At 44.2% G+C, this 21,986-nt stretch overlaps 1 protein-coding gene across 22 annotated transcripts in view; it reads left to right on the forward strand.

The window, feature by feature from the left end:
• Window positions 1-16,323, forward strand: part of rapgef2b (Rap guanine nucleotide exchange factor 2b) — a 112,443-nt gene extending 96,120 nt beyond the window's left edge. For 8 of the 22 annotated variants that reach the window (XR_009125545.1, XR_009125557.1, XR_009125632.1 and 5 more), the window contains 17 exons: window positions 399-506; window positions 590-793; window positions 2,732-2,840; window positions 2,920-3,196; window positions 4,931-5,088; window positions 5,906-6,146; window positions 6,225-6,608; window positions 6,682-6,893; window positions 6,960-7,083; window positions 7,352-7,375; window positions 9,538-9,764; window positions 9,847-10,014; window positions 11,420-11,569; window positions 11,880-12,078; window positions 12,174-12,679; window positions 12,916-13,409; window positions 14,036-16,321. Coding sequence is in view for 1 of the 22 variants with exons in the window: in XM_058064636.1 (XP_057920619.1) it covers window positions 399-506; window positions 590-793; window positions 2,732-2,840; window positions 2,920-3,196; window positions 4,931-5,088; window positions 5,906-6,146; window positions 6,225-6,608; window positions 6,682-6,893; window positions 6,960-7,083; window positions 7,352-7,375; window positions 9,538-9,764; window positions 9,847-10,014; window positions 11,420-11,569; window positions 11,880-12,078; window positions 12,174-12,679; window positions 12,916-13,266; window positions 14,036-14,061 (3,468 nt within the window). In the remaining 21 variants the exon portion in view is untranslated. Of the gene's footprint in view, window positions 1-398; window positions 507-589; window positions 794-2,731; window positions 2,841-2,919; window positions 3,197-4,930; window positions 5,089-5,905; window positions 6,147-6,224; window positions 6,609-6,681; window positions 6,894-6,959; window positions 7,084-7,351; window positions 7,376-9,537; window positions 9,765-9,846; window positions 10,015-11,419; window positions 11,570-11,879; window positions 12,079-12,173; window positions 12,680-12,915; window positions 13,410-14,035 lie in introns of all 22 variants that reach the window. The other 14 variants (XR_009125608.1, XR_009125575.1, XR_009125668.1 and 11 more) reach the window with 9 other exon arrangements.
• The last annotated feature ends 5,663 nt before the right edge of the window (window positions 16,324-21,986 follow it).

A 21,986-nucleotide genomic window follows, 5' to 3' on the forward strand; every position in this document is an offset into this window, starting at 1 on the left:
GCCAATCACAGGGCACATATAGACCAACAACCATTCACACTCACATTCATACCTATGGACAATTTGGAGTCGCTAATTAACCTAGCATGTTTTTGGAATGGGGGAGGAAACCCACGCGTGCACAAGAAACATGCAAACTCCACACAGAGATGGCCGAGGGTGGAATTGAACCCTGGTCTCCGAGCTGTGAGGTCTGCGCGCTAACCACTTGTCCACCGTGCAGCCCTAAATTATGTAGTATAATTTACAAATAACATAGTAAGAGTGATGTAACCATTGTTGTATTTTTTTATTTTTATTTTTTTAGATAAGTTGGCTCCAGAAATCCTTCAAACTTTAATAAAAGAACTAAAAAAATGTATGAACATAAACTATTGTGCTTCACGTCTTGTCTCCAGGTCACACGGGTGGTCCTGCTGTGGGTCAACAATCACTTCAATGACTTTGAGGGTGACCCTGCCATGACTCACTTTCTGGAAGAGTTTGAAAACAACCTGGAGAGAGAAGTACGTTTTCTCCTCACATAAACAAAAAAGACAATTAAATCGAATGTGCTCCCCTGACGTTGCGCGTTGTTGTGTTTCTACAGAAAATGTGCGGTCACCTGCGACTGTTAAACATAGCGTGCGCCGCCAAGGCCAAGCCACGGCTAGTGACGCTGACCAAGCCGTCCAGGGAAGCGCCGTTGGCCTTCAGCCTCCTTGGCGGGCAGGAGAAAGGCTTCCGTGTATTCATCGATGCCGTGGAGCCTGGGAGCAAGGCAGCAGAGGCCGGCCTTAAACGAGGGGATCAGGTAGGATTGTATGCACTGACCATTTTTAGCCTGCATCCATATAGGACATTAATATGCTTTATCAGTTAGAACCCAAAGCTGAAATGTGTTTTGTTGCGATAGCTTACATTACGTAGCATCTTTAATGTACCAAAGTGGTCCCACACATCCTTTTTTCTGGATATGGCCCTTGCTGGGAAAAGAGTGGGCACCCCTGCCCTACAGGAATTTAGCTTGGGTTTATATTTGTGGCGGAACAAACAAGGTTTTTTGGAAGCACCGGCATACACGTTCTCGCCAGTGGCTGCAGGCGCGCCGTGTTGGCGTTCAACTCGCAAACCTCCGCACCCGCTTTCACACTCGGCGGTCCTCTGAGCTCCAAAGTCTCCTTAATCCTGGAAACCATCTTGAGTGTGTCTGGATGCGCGTTAAGTCCCCCTTCCGACATCCGCACATCCCCCGCAGCTGTTTTCCTCCCCGCCGTCGGAAGCTTAGTCGCTCGGAAGCGTTGGCTCGCCTTTACTTGCTAACACGTTCCGCCAGGAGTCACACGCGTTGTTATTATTACTGCACGGTGTATAGTTTTTAGTCATGCGGCGGGAAGCAGTCGATGAGCAGTTGTATCGGCTAGCTGGCTAATTGGTGGTGTTAGCGTGTTTGCTGGCCTGGGATCAGCACGGGATGGCTACGTTCCTCTCCGTGGAGACATCCTCTTCCTCCGCATGCTGACAGCTTGTTAGCGGTCCAAACGTTTTCCACCAAGAGCTGCAGACACCCTGGACTTGTCGCCAGCCAATCACAGGGCACATATAGACAAACAACCATTCACACTCACATTTTGGACAATTTGGAGTCGCCAATTAACCTAGCATGTTTTTGGAATGTGGGAGGAAACCGGAGTACCCGGAGAAAACCCACGCATGCACGGGGAGAACATGCAAACTCCACACAGAGATGGCCGAGGGTGGAATTGAACCCTGGTCCTCCTAGCTGTGAGGTCTGTGTGCTAACCACTAGACCGCCGTGCCGCCCCTGTTTAGATATAATACATGTAATAAATTTTCTGGAAACAAAATGGTCTTTTGATGAAATAGTACGTGATAATAAGCTCATTATTAAATAGTATGTGATAATATAAGATCATCACATGGTTTGTCTGTATCTGTAGGCCCAGTATCATGCCCCCGCGTGCCAGTATCAGCCCTCAACGACACTTTGGGGGCATGATACCTGGCCTGATACCAGACAAACCATGTGATAACCTATAATGACGATACTGTTAACAAGGCGATATTTTTTTTGTTTTTCTTGTAGTTAAAGATTATTTCCTGGAAAAACTGAATTACACCAGCAATATGCACTTATTAAACACATTTTTATTCCATTAAAACAGTATGTTATGCTGTATCACAAACTTTCCTCTGTAAAAATTCAAAGTGTAGCATTTGGATGAATAAAGCTTTAACATACAGCTTTAAATTTACAACAACAAAAAAAACATAAAAAAAAAAAAAAATTAATTATGTCAAAAATGCAGAGTATACAGTCCCTGACTTATCCACCATCGGAATAGTATTTTTGTGGAACAAAGTAACTAACATCAATAAAAAGTCATTTTAGGATGCTTGAAATAAGCATTATTTAACATAATAGTGATATCAATTTGAAAAACAAAATACCTGCAATATCACAGCACTTTTGTAGTATACAAAAGGACCTTGGCATTGCTTGGTAGCAGCAGGTACTCGTGGTGTCTCGCTAAGTGGACTCGCAGATTTGTCGTGTTTCCCGAATACTTTATTCGGGCATGACACATTTTACGGGTTTAGTTAATTTCTGCACACCCTACTTTGTAACAAAGTAATAGTATTGCGAGATATCGCCGAAAATATATTTTCTTACACCCCTAGTATTAACTTCAGTAACGGAGTTCTCGCTCTCTTTTTTTGTCTTGTGAAGATTCTGGAGGTGAATGGTCAGAATTTTGAGAATGTCCAACTCAGCAAAGCCAATGAGATTCTGAAGAACAACACCCACTTGTCCATAACTGTGAAAACCAATCTATTAGGTAAGCTTAGCACGCTACCCAACACGTGATCACATCACAGAACATCCAACTCATAAGTCTGAAATACCCCTCAATCTAGTCTTCAAGGAACTACTAACCAGGCCCGAGCAGGACCATGACGTCGACGGCGAGGAGGAACACGACAGGAAGAACGGTGCGCCCCACCTCCCCAAAATCGGGGACATCAAGAAGGCCAGTCGCTACTCCATACCCGACCTGGCGGTGGACGTGGAGCAGGTGATGGGCCTGGAGAAGGCCAACAAGAAGGCCAAGACCAACACTGTGGGTGGACGCAACAAGCTCAAGAAGATCTTCGATAAGACGCTCACTAGCATCCTGCCACCTAAACCCTACAAGTAAGTACAATGTTTTTTTGTATATATTATCCAGGCCTCACAGCTTGGAGAGCCGAGTTCAATTCCACCCTCGGCCATCTCTGTGTGGAGTTTGCATGTTCTCCCCGTGCATGCGTGGGTTTTCTCCGGGTACTCCGGTTTCCTCCCACATTCCAAAAACATGCTAGGTTAATTGGCGACTCCAAATTGTCCAAAATGTGAGTGTGAATGGTTGTTTGTCTATATGTGCCCTGTGATTGGCTGGCCACCAGTCCAGGGTGTACCCTGCCTCTTGTCTGAAGACAGCTGGGATAGGCTCCAGCACCCCCGTGACCCTTGTGCTATGTTATACTATGTGTTATACTGTGATAGGCTCCAGCAGAAAATGAATGAATGAATGGTTGGTATACTATGTCAAATGGGATAGGCTCCAGCACCCCCGCGACCCTCGTGACGATAAGCGGTAGAAAATGTCAAATGGGATAGGCTCCAGCACCCCTGTGACCCTCATAAGCGGTAGAAAATGAATGAATGAACGGTTGGTATACTATGTCAGCTGGGATAGGCTCCAGCACCCCCACGACCCTCGTGAGGATAAGCGGTAGAAAATGAACGAATGAATGAATGATTGGTATACTATGTCAGCTGGGATAGGCTCTAGCACCCCCGCAACCCTTGTGAGGATAAGCGGTAGAAAATGAATAAATTAATGAATGGTTGGTATACTATGTCAGCTGGAATAGGCTCCAGCATACCCTGTGACCCTTGTGAGGATAAGCGGTAGAAAATGAATGAATGAACGGTTGGTATACTATGTCAAATGGGATAGGCTCCAGCATACCCTGCAACCCTTGTGAGGATAAGCGGTAGAAAATGAATAAATGAATGAATGGTTGGTATACTATGTCAGCTGGGATAGACTCCAGCATACCCTGTGACCCTTGTGAGGATAAGTGGTAGAAAATGAATGAATGAATGGTTGGTATACTATGTCAAATGGGATAGGCTCCAGCACCCCCGCGACCCTTGTGAGGATAAGCGGTAGAAAATGTCAAATGGGATAGGCTCCAGCACCCCCGTGATCCCCGTAAGCGGTAGAAAATGAATGAATGAACGGTTGGTATACTATGTCAGCTGGGATAGGCTCCAGCACCCCCGCGACCCTCGTGAGGATAAGTGGTAGAAGATGAATGAACGAATGAATGGTTGGTATACTATGTCAGCTGGGATAGGCTCCAGCACCCCCGCGACCCTTGTGAGGATAAGCGGTAGAAAATGAATGAAGGAATGAATAAATGGTTGGTATACTATGTCAGCTGGGATAGGCTCCAGCACCCCTGCGACCCTTGTGAGGATAAGCGGTAGAAAATGAATGAATGAATGGTTGGTATACTATGTCAGCTGGGATAGGCTCCAGCACACCATGTGACCCTAATGAGAATAAGCGGTATAGAAAATGGATGGATGGATGTTATACTATGTTTTAGGGGGAATGGAGCCGACCCTTGACCAAATCCCAACAGAGTAGGTCGGCATAGTTTAGGATTCGGCTGCAGAATCGGGGCATGACGGCCAAGAGAGGGATGCGGATTTACCCTGAACATTTTTGGAATTTGAATCTGTGCCCGGCGTTCTGGATTCCCCTGAGCAGCTGTCACTGGAACCCAACCCCAGCGTCTGAAATGAAAGTGTGCCCTCTGTCGGTTACTGACGATACTGCAGCCTCACCCTTGTCTGTCTGTGTGGTTGCCATAGTGACGTGTGCGTGGGGCAGTCGCAGGATGACAGCATCGTCGGCATGAAGCAGTCCAAACAGATCCCCCCGGCGCTGCCCGTCAGCGGAAACCTCTCGTCTTCAAACCCGGACCTCCTGCAGTCCCACCACCGCATCCTGGACTTCAACAATCAGCCCGGTGAGCACGACGGCGTTGAGCTAGCTTTACATACCATCGCCATCTTAGCATCACATGTTGTTTGTGTTCTTGCAGTCCCGGTCACCCATATGAAGTACATATGCAGACCCTGACATTCATTAGCAGTTATGCTAATTTACAGTAAAGCTTCTGTTTTCACTAAAGCTAATTGAGTCAAGCTAATCTGCACTTGCGCCGACCTCTGACCCTTCCTGTTTTTTCTGTTCTGGGGAGATTTGTCGTCCTTTGCAATCAAGGCTTTTCAATCCCACTAATGGATTGAATCTCAAGGAATGTCGGAATGGCGGAGGGGCTTTTGGGGGGGACAAAGTCTTGATTGTCTTGCACACTGGAATGGGCGTTGCAAAGGCAGGAGAGACGTCTACACTGCCTAGTTATCACTGATAGAAGCATTCAAAGACCCCACCTTTATCCCTCATGAGGGGCTTGAGTCTTCTCGGACATAAGGAAGACTCGTACTCGGGGAGCTGAATTGGGGGGGGGGGCGGACAGGATGTGTGTTGCGACCGCACCAGTCGCTCGCGTTGAGGATTTTTATGCCTATTGTGAGATCATCAAAACCCAAAACACAAGCCTGTTGTTCCAGCGATCAAGTCTGGTGCTTGTGTGTCTCACAGAACATTACAATGACATTACTGACACCTAGTGACCAGTGTAGGATACTACATATCAGAAATGACATTCCAGCCATCAATGAAACATAGTCATCCACATAGTTTAAAAGCAACCTCTGCAAGTAGCGAAATCAAAGCTGGTGGCCTCAAGACGATGCTCACTCTTGACTTTTCTTTTTCAGAAATGTCCGACCAGGTGTTGCGGGTCTTCAAAGCAGATCAACAGTCCCGCTACATCATGATCGGGAAGGACACCACGGCCAAAGAGGTGGTGGTGCAGGCCATTAGGGAGTTTGCCTTGACGGCGGCACCTGAGGCGTATTCGCTATGCGAGGTGTCCGTCACCCCCGAGGGCGTCATCAAACAGAGGCGGCTACCGGATCAGTTGTCGAAGCTAGCGGACAGGATACAGCTCAGCGGAAGGTGCTAGCACCGTGACGACGCCTCAGTATGAAGCGACAATGGCGGGAATGGTACAAATAAAAATATATACACCCGCAGATACTACTTGAAGAGCAACATGGAGACGGAGACGCTCTGTTCGGACGAGGACGCCCAGGACCTTCTCCGCGAGGGCCAGATCTCCCTGCTGCAGCTGAGCACGGTGGAGGTGGCCACTCAGCTGTCCATGCGTGCCTTCGAGCTCTTCTGCGCCATCGAGCCCACCGAGTACATCGACGACCTCTTCAAGCTGCGCTCCAAGGCGGGTTCGGCTAGCCTCAAGCGCTTCGAGGAGGCCATCAACCACGAGACCTTCTGGGTGGCCACCGAGGTGACGCGCGAGCCCAATCAGCTCAAGCGCATGAAAACGGTCAAGCACTTCATCAAGATCGCGTTGCACTGCCGCGAGTGCAAGAACTTCAACTCCATGTTTGCCATCATCAGGTGACGAGCGTCTGCTCACGATGTGTTATACCTTTGTTTAGCTATGCTAACGCTACTTCTTTTACTTATGCAGCGGTTTGAACCTAGCGCCCGTCTCCAGGCTGCGAGGGACGTGGGAGAAGCTTCCCAGCAAGTACGAGAAGCTCTTTGGCGACCTGCAGGACCTCTTTGACCCCTCCAGGAACATGGCCAAGTACAGGAACGTCCTCAACAACCAGAACCTCCAGCCACCCATCATCCCGCTCTTCCCTGTCATCAAGAAGGATCTCACCTTCTTACACGAAGGTACGTTACGTTCTTAAGTTGGCAGAGAGGACTACGATTCCTTGACACGTTTTTCCTTTGTCTCAGGTAACGACTCCAAAGTGGACGGCTTGGTGAACTTTGAGAAGCTAAGAATGATCGCCAAAGAGATCCGCCATGTGGGTCGCATGGCTTCGGTCAACATGGACCCCGCTCTCATGTTCAGGACCCGGTAAGGAGGTCTTTAGAGACCAAATTTAGGTGATCTGTGTGTGTGACGCAGCCGCTGTGGTTGCTTCTTCAACACGTTGTTGGCATAAAAATTGGCACAGTGTCTCCCTCTAGTGGTGTCACCTCTCCTGTGGCTTTTTTTTTTCCGTGGTGATGTTGATTCTACTTTTGGTGATCTTGGTGGTCTTTCCTGTCCTAAGCGTTGTCTTCTTCTTCTTCTCTCTCTTGGTGCTCGTCATGCTTCTCTGTTCATGGCACCCACCCTGTAGGAAGAAGAAGTGGAGAAGTTTAGGGTAAGTTTGGAGAGCCTCCCTGCTGTGCTGCCATATTTCTTTGCCTGCTTTGCTCTACCGGGTTGGACTAACTGCTGCTTATTAATATGTGCTGACAGCAACAAAAGGTCACTTTGCTCTGGATCGTCTGGACTGGAGGAATATTCATACAGTCAATTACTCACACCAAAATTCTTGTTGTTATTATTATTTCTATTATTAATATTTACATTTGGACACCATTGCCCATTCAGCTCATTAAAGGCATTCTGAAAATCCTCACATTTTCCATAATTCCATATTTTCTATGACATTGTTCCCATTGTTTCACATTTTCCAAAATCAAAACATTAAAACTCATTCAGGAAATTCAGGCTGTCTAGTTTTAACATTCCAAAAAGGTCCCGGTTTTCCCAGAAGTCACCATTTCATGGCCCCAAAATTCCCATTGAAATGAATGGCTAACATTTTTCTTCTCATTTTTCTAGAAATTCCGTTGCACAATTTTCCTTCCTCCACATTTCTTAACCGAGTCAAATCAAAACCAAAACATTTAGCCTAATCAAGAAATTCAGGCTATTCACTTTCAGTCCAGTTTTTCTGGAATTTCACATTTTCCGGCCAAAATTCCCACTGAATTGAACAGCATTTTCCCCCATATTTCTCAACCCAGTCAAATCTTTCCAGCTTGAAAAGATTCAGGCTAACAGTTTTCCAGATCTCAAACTTCAGATTTTCCATAACACAAATTTTTGATCTTCAGAATTCTTAGGACTTTCACAACCAATTCTAACATTCCAACATCAAAATGGTCGGCTCATTAAGGACATACAGGCTATGTAGATTCAAAACATTCCAAAAAAGTCCTGGTTTTCCTGGAATTCCGGCCCCAAAATTCCCATTCAAATGAATGGCTAATATTTTTACAGATCTCAAACTTCTCACTTTTCTCAAAATTCCGTTGCACAAATTTCCTTCCTCCACATTTCTTAACCGAGTCAAATCAAAACCAAAACATTTAGCCTAATGAAGAAATTCTGGTTATCCACTTTCAGTCCAGTTTTTCTGGAATTTCACATTTTCCAGCCCAAACATTCCCACTGAATTGAACAGCATTTTCTCCCACATTTCTCAACCCATTTAAATCTTTCCGGCTTGAAAAGATTCAGGCTAACAGTTTTCCAGATCTCAAACTTCACATTTTTCATAACACAAATTTTTGATCTTGAGAATTCTTAGGACTTTCACAACCAATTCCAACATTCCAACATCAAAATGGTCAGTTCATTAAGGACATACAGGCTATGTAGATTCAAAACATTCCAAAAAGTCAGTTTTCCTGGAATTCCACATTTTCCGGTTCACAAATTTCAATTGGAATGAAAGCCATTTTTATCCCATTCTTCAACCAATTCAAAACATTCAAGCATCAAAACATTCCATTCATTCAGGATATTCCACATTTTCCATCCAACTCATTGAAACAGCAGCCTAACATGTAGGAATTTTCCAGAACCAAAAATTCCTTCTTTTTCCATAATTCTACACAAGGTGCCTTCTTTACATGATCATCCAAAGTGACCCTTTGTGTGCTGGATTGTTTTATAGAAAGTTTAATGTTCATTTTCGGTTCATTTTCCTCATTCTTTACATTTTTGTGGTGAAGCTGCATGACATCGTGCGTACAGGGAACGTATAGGAAAAATATGGAAGCCTGGGGGGGTTTCAAGAAATCTAAATAGGGAGCTTCCCGTTTTGTAATTATGAGTGCTTTTTAACGAGAACATTTAATGACGAGATTCATATCTCACTACAAGACCACGCTCTTGTTAATTATCAAATCCTCATCCTGGGAATGCCAGGATGAGGACGCTGACTTCTATTTATAAGATAATCAGCAAAACAATTACAGTGTAATGCACAATTCCTGTATTATTATTAATATTTTATTTAGATGTTCGTCCCGCCACCTAAGTGTAAATTATGAGTTATAGAAGTTTCTTTTTTTTTTCCTCGCTGTCAGCTCTCACCCACTCGGAATGTGTGGAATGTTTTCCCAAAAAAGCTAACGCTCCTCTCTGCATGTTTTTATTTCTGCATTATTTCCAAGATGTGGTCCCATACAGAAGAATTAATTCCACCTTTTTTTATGTCTTTCTGCCGCACGTTCCTGTACACACAAGCAGCTCTCTGAGTCAGGGCAGCGCCAACGCGGCCGTGCTGGACGTCAACCAGACGGGCGGCCACAAGAAGCGAGTTCGCCGCAGCTCCTTCCTCAACGCCAAGAAGCTCTACGAGGACGCCCAGATGGCCCGCAAGGTCAAGCAGTATCTGTCCAACCTGAGCCTGGAGATCAACGAGGAGAGCTTGCAGACGCTGTCGCTGCAGTGCGAGCCCTCCATTAGCACGCGTGGGTTTTCTGCTCGACGAAGTTAAGAACCGAAAGGCGTGCTCAGTCGGCCGGTGTAAACCATCTCCTATGTTGTCTTCAGTGCCCAAGAACGCTGGCGGCAAACGGCCCGACACGTCCCCCGTGGTGTCCAGAGCAGCCAGCCAACAGAGAGGCCAGCTCGCCAAAGGGAGCCAGGCCCTCCAGGTGCCCGCTGTGGCACTTTACCCTTCCCGCAAGAAGGTGCCCGTCAAGGATCTGCCTCCTTTTGGTACGGATGCCATGTTTTTTTTATGGTGGATAGAAACTGATATTTCATTTTTAACTCATTTAACTAATTCCAGCCATTTTTTAAAGTTACGGCCATTTTTGATGATTTTGATTGATTTTTCAAGGCACACAGAATATTGGGTATGTAAACATGGTGTATACCAAAAGAAAGATTAGACTCTCAGCTTTCATCAGACAAAAAAAAAATTATTTCTACCATTTCCCGTTCTTTAGTAATCACCAGAACATCGGTTAGTTCCAGCTAATATCAGTTCTCAGCAAAAAAGGGACAAAAAGGCTTTTTGTGAAAAAATACATTTCAAGCATAACTTTTGTTTTGACTCAAATTTAGCCGTGTACATATTCTTCGCCACAAAAAAATTGTTGTTTTACATGAAAATACATGCATTTTTTTTACATTTGCAACTATGTAAACTGTGTAAACACGCCCAACACTTTCTACCTAGTTTTAAGCAGTTTTGGCTTAAAACTGCACCAAATTTTCTACCGCTTTTCCTCACGAGGGTCGCAGGGGTTCCTGGAGCCTATCCCAGCTGTCTTTGGGCGAGAGGCACGGGGTACACCCTGGACTGGTGGCCAGCCAATCACAGGGCACATATAGACAAACAACCATTCACACTCACATTCATACCTATGGACAATTTGGAGTCGCTAATTAACCTAGCATGTTTTTTGGAATGTGGGAGGAAACCGGAGTACCCGGAACTCCACAGTCCACACATAGATAGCCGAGGGTGGAATTGAACCCTGGTCTCCCAGCTGTGAGGTCTGCGCGCTAACCACACGTGCAGCCTCGTGCAGTTAGTATCCATTTTCCTCCGCTTATCCGGGTCCGGGTTGCGGGGGCAGCAGTCTCACTAGGGAAGCCCAGAATTCCCGGTCCCCGGCCACCTCCTCCAGCTCCACCGGGAGGACACCAAGGCGTTCCCAGGCCAGCGTGTCCTACCTCAATTAGCATTATTATTATATTATAGTTTTGTTTTGTTTTTATCTTTGTAATTTTATTTTATTTTATTTATTTTATTTATTTTATTTATTTTATTTATTTTATTTATTTTATTTATTTTATTTATTTTATTTATTTATTTTATTTATTTATTTTATTTATTTATTTTATTTATTTATTTTGTTATTTTATTTTCTAGAATACATGTGTGCATTTGGTGCATGGACAAAAGTATTGGTCCCTTCTGCCTATTGAAAGTTACTATTTGCATTCTGACTTCCTGTATGCCGGTGCTGCCCCCTAGTGTCTGTCCACCAAACACAGAATTCCAGACAAAGCAGCTTAGTCCCAATGCCCCCCGAGGGTGGACTATAGGTCCTCCACACACACCCCCACCCCCTTTTTCCAGCTAATTCTTTTCTGGCCGGCGTCTCCGCAGGCACCAGTTCTCCTCAGTCGCTGAAGAAGATCCTGTCTTTGTCGGAGGAGGCCAGCGAGAGGCATCGGAGGCATCCAGAGGACACGCCGTCCAACGCCTCCTCCCAGCTTTCTTCGCCGCCCACCTCCCCCCAGAGCTCCCCTAAGAAGGGTAAAGCCAATAATCCTTGTCCTCCTCCTGTGGTTCCTTTTGTGCCCCCTGGTGGTTGGCATTGTGCATTGCATAATTAAAGCTCGTGAAGAAATATGTTAAAAAGGACTAATTCAGTGATAGCATTTAGATATTAATATAAAATTTTTTACAGATTTTCTATCCCAATTTATTGGAATACTGTTTATTATTAGCATGGAACTTTAACAAAATATAGAAATATTTTAAATGATTTATATTGTATTTTATATAGTTTTTACATTTATTACTGGTATATGGTAGTAAATCTTTCTTCCCTGTCATGTGACAGGTTACAACCGCATGGGCGACGCCTACTCGGACTCGGGTCACAGCGAGATCTCGTCACGCTCCAGCCTGGTCAGTAACTTATCTTTCGACATGGCGCATGACGACCGGAGGCTGCGGCACTCGGGAGGAGTCGGGGATTCCCACGTGGGAGCCCGGTTGGAACGGCGAGCCACCACCGACCCCGACCAGTACAGCCTGGGGTAGGTCACATGACACTGGAGCGTTCTAGAGATAAGATCATGTGGTATGTTCCAATGGTCCAGGAATTGAACACAAGTTAATCCGCTGGTTCCAGGTCTTACTCATCGATGCAGGACTGTCGGGGCATCTACGCCGGCTGCCCAACGGTACTCTCCTCGCCCAGTTCGGAAGAACTGACCCAGGATCAGGGCGACCGCGTGTCCCTGGATGCCGCCGACAGCGGCCGAGGCTCGTGGACATCCTGCTCGTCCGGGTCACATGACAACATCCAGACCATGCAGCAGGGCCGCAGCTGGGAGACGCTGTCCTTCGGAGGGGGGCTCCCGCCCGGCGGCTCCGAGGCCTTGCTAGGCGGGCCCGCCGCGTTGTGGGCGGCCCAAGCGAGGGGGAGCTGGGCCTCGGCCAGCTCGTCATCATCCTCGGCCGCTTACTGGGGGGAGGACTCGGAGGGGGACACGGGCACCATCAAGAGGAGGGGCGGCAAGGACGTCAACGCCGATCCGGAGACGAGTAGCATCACGTCCACGGGGTCTGAGGAGGCCAAGCAGATCGGCCGGCCGTCGCCGTCGCCCATCACCGCTGGCTGTAAGGGTCTTATCTGTGAGTGTCCGCACCGCCATCTTGTGGCTGGCGTCAGTACTGCAGTAATGCATGGACACCGTCCACTTTTAGAACCCATTCAAGTCCATCACACCCAACCCATCAAGTCCCCATAAACTGTGTTCTTCATTCTTAGCTTTGCAGTTTTTTTCTTTATTTTTGTCAAGCTGCTGCTGCACCACACTTTAGTCTCCCAGAGATGGAAAGAGTTAAAACATTTGCATCTCTCCCCGCAGCCCGGAAAGAAGGGCGATACCGCGAGCCTCCCCCGACCCCGCCCGGCTACACGGCTCTGACCCTCTCCGACCTCGCCGAAGGCCAGCACCCGCCGCCCTCGCCGGCCCCCGCGTCCATCAGCGCCGCCAGCACCACCTCCGCCGCCGCCGCCGCCACCACCACGGCGACGTCGCGCCGGCCGCCTGACTACACCACCGCACTGCAGCGTTCTCGCATGGTGACGCAGTCGCCCGACTCGCAAGCCCACCAGCAGACGTCCAAGCAGAATCGGGGTGGCAGCGGCGGGGGCCTTCAGCGCACGCGCTCGCCCGCGGAGGACCACGAGGCCGAGCAGGAAGAGGAAGAGGAGGGTGAGTCCTTGTCTCCCAAACTTGTCGCTCTGAGGAAGCCGAGGGCGCACCGCGCATCCCAGACCCCCCGACCGTGACAAGAGTGTGTGTGCAGAGGGGGCGGGGTGTAATAAAGGCAGGGCTCCTCCCCCCCCACACGGCAGGTAAAGACTGATTTATCAGCTAGCCCCTCCCCCTCCTATCAATGCATGGACACACACTTGGACTGAGACCACTCTCACTACTTCCTGAAGGGGGGTGGCTCCACCCCCTAGACCCCCACAGCACCCAATCATTGGACTCTCATGCATGCTCGCAGAAGTTCAACAACACCGCCCCCCCACCCCTTTTCCTGCACCAACCGCCCACCTCACCGGGCCCCCGGATGGATTCTATATTATGTTAGTAACACACTTTCATACCCGCACTGGTCTATTATGGTAGACCACCACAATGTACACCCCATAGTGGCGCCCCCTAGGGATTGTGGGTAAAAATGTAAGCTATAATTCCTGACCCTGACGTTTTGCTTGATGGCGGCCATGTTGTTCAACCAATCCTGCTGAAATTTGACATGCATGTGCTTGCCAGGTGCCAAATATGGCGTCCATTCGGCGTCACATGTTCAAGTCATTCTGACCAATGGCGTTTAATAACAGCGCCACCATTTGTCAGGAAAGTGGAAGCACAGGCAACACAGTCGGGGGTGCATGCAAGACACCTTTTCACCCTTTTGTGTGCGATGGACTTAACGACATCCTCACCTTTTCTGTCCTCCGTCTCTCTGCAGATGACGAGCAGGTGTCGGCGGTCTGAGAGGCCACGCCCGGGACGGATGGACAGATGGATGGAAAAGCGGGCGGGTGTTAGAGACGGACAGAGGGCCGATAGACTCTCATCATCAGTTACGTACGTGCCTGCTCTGCCTCCTGATTGGTGGACTCCTCCTCGTCCCCCCTGCCTTAAAGCATCATGGGGGGTTGAACGACCCTGCATGCAAAAAAATCAAATACTGTGAAGAAGAAGAAGAAGAAGAAGAAGAAGAAGAAGAAGAAGAAGAAGAAGAAGAAGAGGTCAAACGCTTGGCACTTTGGACAATAATAAATAGAAAAAACACAGACTTTGACAAGCAGAGGACAGTCTGGATGTGATGTTTGCACTTTGCTCGTCTCTCCATCAAGTATTTGAACCCTCGACCCCCCCCTCCAGTATTAGCGCACACACACACACACACCTACACACACACCTAGCACTTTGAGCACAATGCTAGCGGACACGCGGCCTCCTGGACACCAGGGTAAGAGTGGACCATCAATGGATCATCTTCGTCTTCTGCCCAAAAGCACAAAAACAAGCTGAGAATTTTTTTTTTGGGGGGGGGTTAAGGACATGGAACCGGGGTGGGGGTTTTGGCTGTCAATCATGACATCCTCTTTTAAAGAAGACGACAACGTTGTGTGAATGTCCAAAGCGCCTTACAAACCACATGACTTGCTTTTGTTTTTTTTTTTGTAGGATCAAAGGAGACACACCCCCCACACACACAGCCCCCACCCCCAAAACCCCCAACCCCAGAGTGAAATGCCTTATTCGAGATTTGGAGGTGATTCCCCTCTTCTGTTATGGCCGCTTCTTTCCAACATCATCGCTCCCCCACCCCCAAACCAAAACACTGACTGAACCTTTTTCATTTTTTCAGACTTCGGTGGAGAAGTTTAAAAAAAAAAAACACCAAGAACCATCAGTGACCTGATGAAATGATGGAAATATGGAAATATGGAAATATGACCACAGTTGTCATTTTACCAGAATAAAGTGTCCCATTTAAGAATTCAAATATATTATTTTCATGAGAATAAATTTGTATCGTTAAGGAGAAAATCTGTATTAATTTTCCTGCTAATACATTCATTCAAATGATACTGGAAAAAAAAGATAAAAGATTTATGTCTCATTAATACAACATATGGCATATTTATGATTTATGACAATAATATTACTAGTGGGGGAAATAAATTTTCATTGATATTTTAAATAAATATAATTGTAATAGAATAAAATGGCGATAATTACAGCAAAGTTACATGATAATTAAGTATTATTAAAAGTCACACTTAATATATTCCAATAACTTTATGACTATGAATTTATTCTGGTAATTTGACTACTTTTTCTCCGTAGCATCACAAACTCCGCCCCCCCCCAAAATGAAGATGATATTGTGAGGATGTCCATCTTTATTGGTGCAAGTTGTGTGTGTGTGTGGGGGGGGGGGGGTGATATTCCTGGTAGAATCAGGAGTCCGGCTGTCAACGTTTTCCTCAATCCCAGATTGACGCTGATCACATTGATCAGTTTTTTGGGGGGGAGATTTAAAAAAAAAAAAAAAAAAAAAACATCAAGGAGACGATGAGACTGAAAACGGTGCCGTGTTTTCCACTGCGACGACACTAAAAACATGTTTTTTTTGTTTCTTTTTTCGGTATCGTGATTTTTTTTGTTTTATACGCTCCACGGCGTGTCGATGGACGAGCGAGCGGTCGGGCTGCCAGCTCCTTTGGAAAAGTACCGTTGCACAAAGAGCGTAAAGATTTGGTGTAGTGGCCGTAGAAGTGCTACTGTTTTTTTGACGTGTGATGTCGGTGAAGACGTGTACATTTTAGCTGGTGATGTTCTCTCTCTCTTCCTTCTTGTACTACCGACCACCATTCCCGCCTCTATGTCTTTTACAAAGACCATTGGTGGAGTACCGGAACTATCTTTTCATTTCCTCTTTCTTTTCTTTTTGTATTTTTAATACAATAATTGTACATATTGGTTATATTTTTGTTGAAATGTATTATTGTTTATGCCTCAACATCCAGTTTGTATGAAAAGCTGGGAATCAATAAATACCGCATACAGAATTCCTTTTTTTTCCTTGTTGCTTCTCAGAAAGACGCATCGAGTTTACGTGACCTTGTGTGACTTTGTGGCGATGCCATCCATCTTCCACCAAGCCAGTTGGGTGCCATGTCTTCCCCAAGGACTTCTACCGGTTAGACGTGCCCTGAACACCCCCCCCCCCCCCTCTCCCAGGGAGGCGTCAGGTGGGCCACCAGGGCCCCCTTCTGCAGCCAGGCATGGAGGAGGGGCACGATGGCGAGTGTCTGGTAGCCACGCCTACACCTATGGGGCTCGACCGGGCGTACCCTGGAGATTTTACATGCCCCCCCCCCCCACACACACACATCCAATGAGCTCACAACTCATGGGAGGGGCCAAAGGGGGTGGATACAGAGTACATTTTTTTGAGTAAAATAAATTTTATTAAAAATGTAAATAATTAATAATTTTTAAAAAATTATGTTTTTCTTTTAATAAAAACAAATTATATTTTTGGTCTAAATTTGAAGACATTGTAGGACAAAGTGAGCAGTAACATTATTTGACAAATATAAAAATCAGTGACTACATTTTTATTGTATTTAAATATCTATCTTTTTTATGACCAAATTATTATTTTAATTTAAATTTTAAAATTTAAATTTATAATAATTTAGTCATTATATATATATATATATATATATATATATATATATATATATATATATATATATATATATATATATATATATATATATATATATATATATATATATATATATATAATGACTAAATTATTATTTTAATTTAAATTTTAAAATTAAAATTTGACCTTTCAGTGGGGGCCCAAAATGAACGTTTAACTTCATTTAAATATATATATTTTTTATGACTAAATTATTTTAATTTAAATTTTAAAATTTAAATTTGACCTTTCAGTGGGGGCCCAAAATGAACGTTTAACATTATATATATATTTTTATGACTAAATTATTAGTTTAATTTAAATTTTAAAATTTAAATTTGACCTTTTAGTGGGGGCCCAAAATGAACGTTTGACAAATATAAACATTGCTAACATTACATTATTTTGTAATATTTGTAAAAGCATCACTATTTTATTAGTACATTTTGTCACAATTGTTAGACTTTGTTTTAGCAAACGTTAGCATTCAATAAAACCAGCCTTAAGTCCAACACCTTACTGACAAACTATCTTTTCGTTGTGATTTAGTGTTTTAGTAAATACTTATTTGGTAATAAAGAATGAAAGCCTATCAAAGACGCTTTCAAATGCTGCAGTGGACTAATTGGCACACTTGGACACCAATTGGCCGCTAATTACAGCAAACAAATGAGGTGTAGTTTACCCTCGCAACCACCAGAGGGAGACATCCTCCACGGAAGAGTCTCCCTTCCCTCAGGTAGTGTTTACTGTTGTGTTGTGTTTACGGGTCACATCATGGGATGGCTTTCACGGTAAATTGGACCAAAGCGGCCTCGCTACAAGGGAGGGGAGGGCAGATGTCACCGGTGCCCAGCGGTCCGTGTCTCGACTTGACGGGCCTGAACTGACCCCAGCAGACGGTTGTGGCGGTGAAAAGAGGAAAAGGAGGATTAATGAAAGAACAGCTTTGCCTGGAAGGAGAGCTACAGGAAAAAAACAATTGCTGAAGGATAACATGGAATATGAAAAAGGTTGTTATTTTAAGAGCGTTCAATCACAATATCGCTACAAAAAATTATAAAACCAATGCTATGCATTGTTTAAAAAATGGTAATTATAAAATAATAAAATTTTAATAATAATAAAATAATTTAATTAAAAAAAAATAATAATAATAGGGGAAAACACAAAATTTTATGACAAGGAAAAATATAAATCTCAAAACCGGGGATGCTGATACTGCAAGTTTTGGTATTGATCCGATACCAAGTAAATAGAAAATCAGAATATACTGAAACTGAAACCATATTTTTAAAACAAAATAAATACAAAATGCCGTTTTACAAGAATTAAAGTGAATGATATTTGGAACATTGTTTCCTCAGCCTGTCCCATAATTTTGATTGACATGCTTCACATTTTTAGTGTCATGCAAAATCTTCTATAAATGGGATGCTGTTTGTTGTCTTATATGTCAGTACTTTTTTTTTTTTTTAATCCATTCTGGCCATTTGAACTGAATTGTTCCTTTTGGGATATTTCAATTCGTTAAAGCCTTGCCAACTTTGAAACTAACTGTGTGTGTGTGTGTGTGTGTGTGTGTGTCCATGTGTAATTAGATAACGGCGAAAGTCTCCCTCCAGGCCGCCGCCGCCGTCTGTGGCGTGCTGATAACATTGACGCGTCCTCCTCTCACGCCACGTAAGAGACAACAAGAGCATGGAGACGGTGATGGATGAAGAGAGGGCGTGACCTTGGACCATGACCTTGTGCCACTGCTTGAATGGCGACGGTTCGGCTGACCGCAACGTCACATGGTGCGTAGTAAAACGCCCGCACGAAGAACCTAATAATCTTGTTACCTGCTTTTTCTTGGCTCAATGACAGTAATTATGGCAAAAATAACTGTTATAACTGAGGAGCACCCACTTTGTAATAGCGCCACCCACAGGACTGGAGTGCACATGACATGTTAGAATCGATACTCAAGACTCATGACGTGTGATGATACACAATTACCGATACCAAGCAAAAATAATATTAATTAGGAATGTCCGATATTGACTTTTTTGCCAAAAAACGATTGTCAAACTCTCAATTTCCGCTACCAATATCAGCCGATACAGATACCGATATCTGTAACATGACATATCTCCTGTGGTGCAATGAACACATACAGTATGTGTTGTATAAAGCAGCTTTTTCACGATTGGGGAAAAATATCTCATACTGATATCAGTCGATACAGATATCGATATGTGTAACATGACATATCTCCTGTGGTGGAATGAACACATACAGTATGTGTTGTATACAGCAGCTTTTTCATATCGGTTTTCATTATTGGGGAAAAATATCTGATATTGATATCAGCCGATACAGATACCGATATGTGTAACATGACATATCCCCTGTGTTGCAATGAACACATACCGTATTTGTTGTATACAGCAATTTTTCTTATTATCGGTTTTTATGAGTGGGGGAAAAAAATCTGATACTGATATCAGCCGATACAGATATTGATATGTGTAACATGACATATCTCCTGTGGTGGAATGAACACATACTATACAGCAGCTTTTTTATATCGGTTTTCATGATTGGAGAAAAATATCTGATACTGATATCAGTCGATACAGATATCGATCAATATGTGTAACATGACATATCTCCAGTGTTGGAATGAACACATATATGCATTTTTTTAATATATTGGTTTTCATGATTTGGAAAAAAAATCTGATACTGATATCAGCCAATACAGATATCGATATCTGAAACATGACATATCTCCTGCGGTGGAATCAACACATACAGTATGTGTTGTATACAACATTTTTCTTAATATCGGTTTTCATGATTTGGGGGGAAAAATCTGATACTGATATCAGCTGATACAGATACCGATATCTGTAACATGACATATCTCCTTTGGTGGAATGAACACATGTCGTATGTGTTGTATACAGCATTTTTCTTAATATCGGTTTTCATGATTGGGGAAAAAATCTGATACTGATATCAGCCGATACAGATACCGATATCTGTAACATGCCATATCTCCTGTAGTGGAATGAACACATATGTGTTGTATACAGTATTTTCTTAATAGCGTTTTTCATGATTGGAAAAAAATCAGCACCCGATATCAACAGATACCGATACTGATGTGTGTAACATGACATATCTCCTGTGGTCATGTTAAATGCGCATAAATATTGATATCACTATGTGGGAAGTCCCGTTAGGATCCCCAACATGGGGATCAGAGTGTTGGGATTTTGGTATTGAGCAAAATATCACGACTCAGCACATTTTGTTGATTTGGAATGAAAACCAAGATGAGTTTCAGGCTATAAATAGAAGGTTTTTGCTTTACGTGTGCATTTAAATGCATCCTCTTATCTCGTTGGGATTGTCTGCACATGCTGGAGCCACACTAATTACCCTCTTTGAATCCCGTCTTTTTCCCATTTGGAAGCTAATTAGGCTGGCTGGATATGTTTGTCTCTTCTATTGCCTCCACGCTTTCTCATTTGCTTTTACATTCCTGCGGAGCCCAGCAGGTGCTCCTTTTTCAGCCCTTTGTATTGAGTTGTGGACTCCTATAGAGCAGCTACACACAATAACCAGCACAGAAAGCTGTCTAGAGCCACCAGAATCTGCACCTAATCATCTGTATTTCTTTGGATTTCGTGCTTCCTGAGAAAAAGTTCTGTTTCTGGTGGGCGTGTCACCAGGCACGCCCACTCCGCTGTGGTTGGTCACACTCCCGAGAGCTTAGAAGGACTTCTGGTATTGTGCCGCTAGCTGTGAAGCCAACTTGTTGATAATAAACGGCATAAATGTATCTTATTAAAATGTCCGCTTTTAACATGCAGCCATATGTGTTGGATCCTGAATCCGATCTGGAAGTAGAGACTGGACAGTCCAAAGCTTCTCAAGAAAAGAGGTTAGTCCAAAATGTCTCTCAATGGTAAGTAGCTTTAGCATTTTAACGTTAACGTTCACTGCTAGTACTTTCCCACTTGTCTGTGTATACCCAAGTGTTAAAGCAGCTAAAGAATAAATGTGTTTTCATGTGATAAGTAAACACGGTGTAGCATATAGCTAACATACATAGTTAGCATCTAGCCAGTGAACACGGTATATTATATAGCAGTTAACATACATAGTTAGCATCTAGCCAGTGAACACATTGTAGCATATAGCGGCTAACAAACATAGTTAGCATCTAGCCAGTGAACACAGTGTAGCATATAGCAGCTGACAGACAAAGTTAGCATCTAGCCAGTGAACACGGTATAGTATATAGCAGCTAACATACATAGTTAGCATCTAGCCAGTGAACACGGTATAGTATATAGCAGCTAACATACATAGTTAGCATCTAGCCAGTGAACACATTGTAGCATATAGCAGCTAACAAACATAGTTAGCATCTAGCAAGTGAACACCGTGTAGTATATATCAGCTAACATACATAGTTAGCATCTAGCCAGTGAACACGGTATAGAATATAGCAGCTAACATACATAGTTAGCATCTAGCCAGTGAACACAGTGCAGCATATAGCAGCTAACAGACAAAGTTTGCATCTAGCCAGTGAACACGGTATAGTATATAGCAGCTAACATACATAGTTAGCATCTAGCCAGTGAACACGGTATAGTATATAGCAGCTAACATACATAGTTAGCATCTAGCCAGTGAACACGGTATAGTATATAGAAGCTAACATACATAGTTAGCATCTAGCCAGTGAACACGGTATAGTATATAGCAGCTAACATACATAGTTAGCATCTAGCCAGTGAACACGGTATAGTATATAGAAGCTAACATACATAGTTAGGAAAAGCAGAATAGAAAGAGAAAAAGAGAGAGAAAGAAGAAAAAAAGAAAAAAACACAGAAGCAGAGAGCTTATCTGGCTTACAGACATGCCCATATAAGGAAGTGTGCTCCTCTGTGACATCACAAAGGAGCAGTTTTACCACGCCTTCTGGAACCAAGCATTTTGAGCCATCCCTAACTTTTTTCAAGGCTCACTTCCAAATGCGGGAACGTCATTATCTGAAACTTTGGCATCATTGGCAACTACATTTGTAGGTCGGAAAAGTGGAAAAGGACTTCATCTGGCTTCCTTGTTCTTTATCGAGGTGGACTCTCTTCCCAGAGCCTTGTGAGAAAGCCGTGTGATGAAA

This window comes from Doryrhamphus excisus, chromosome 2, assembly GCF_030265055.1.
Source record: "Doryrhamphus excisus isolate RoL2022-K1 chromosome 2, RoL_Dexc_1.0, whole genome shotgun sequence".
NCBI lineage: Eukaryota > Metazoa > Chordata > Actinopteri > Syngnathiformes > Syngnathidae > Doryrhamphus > Doryrhamphus excisus.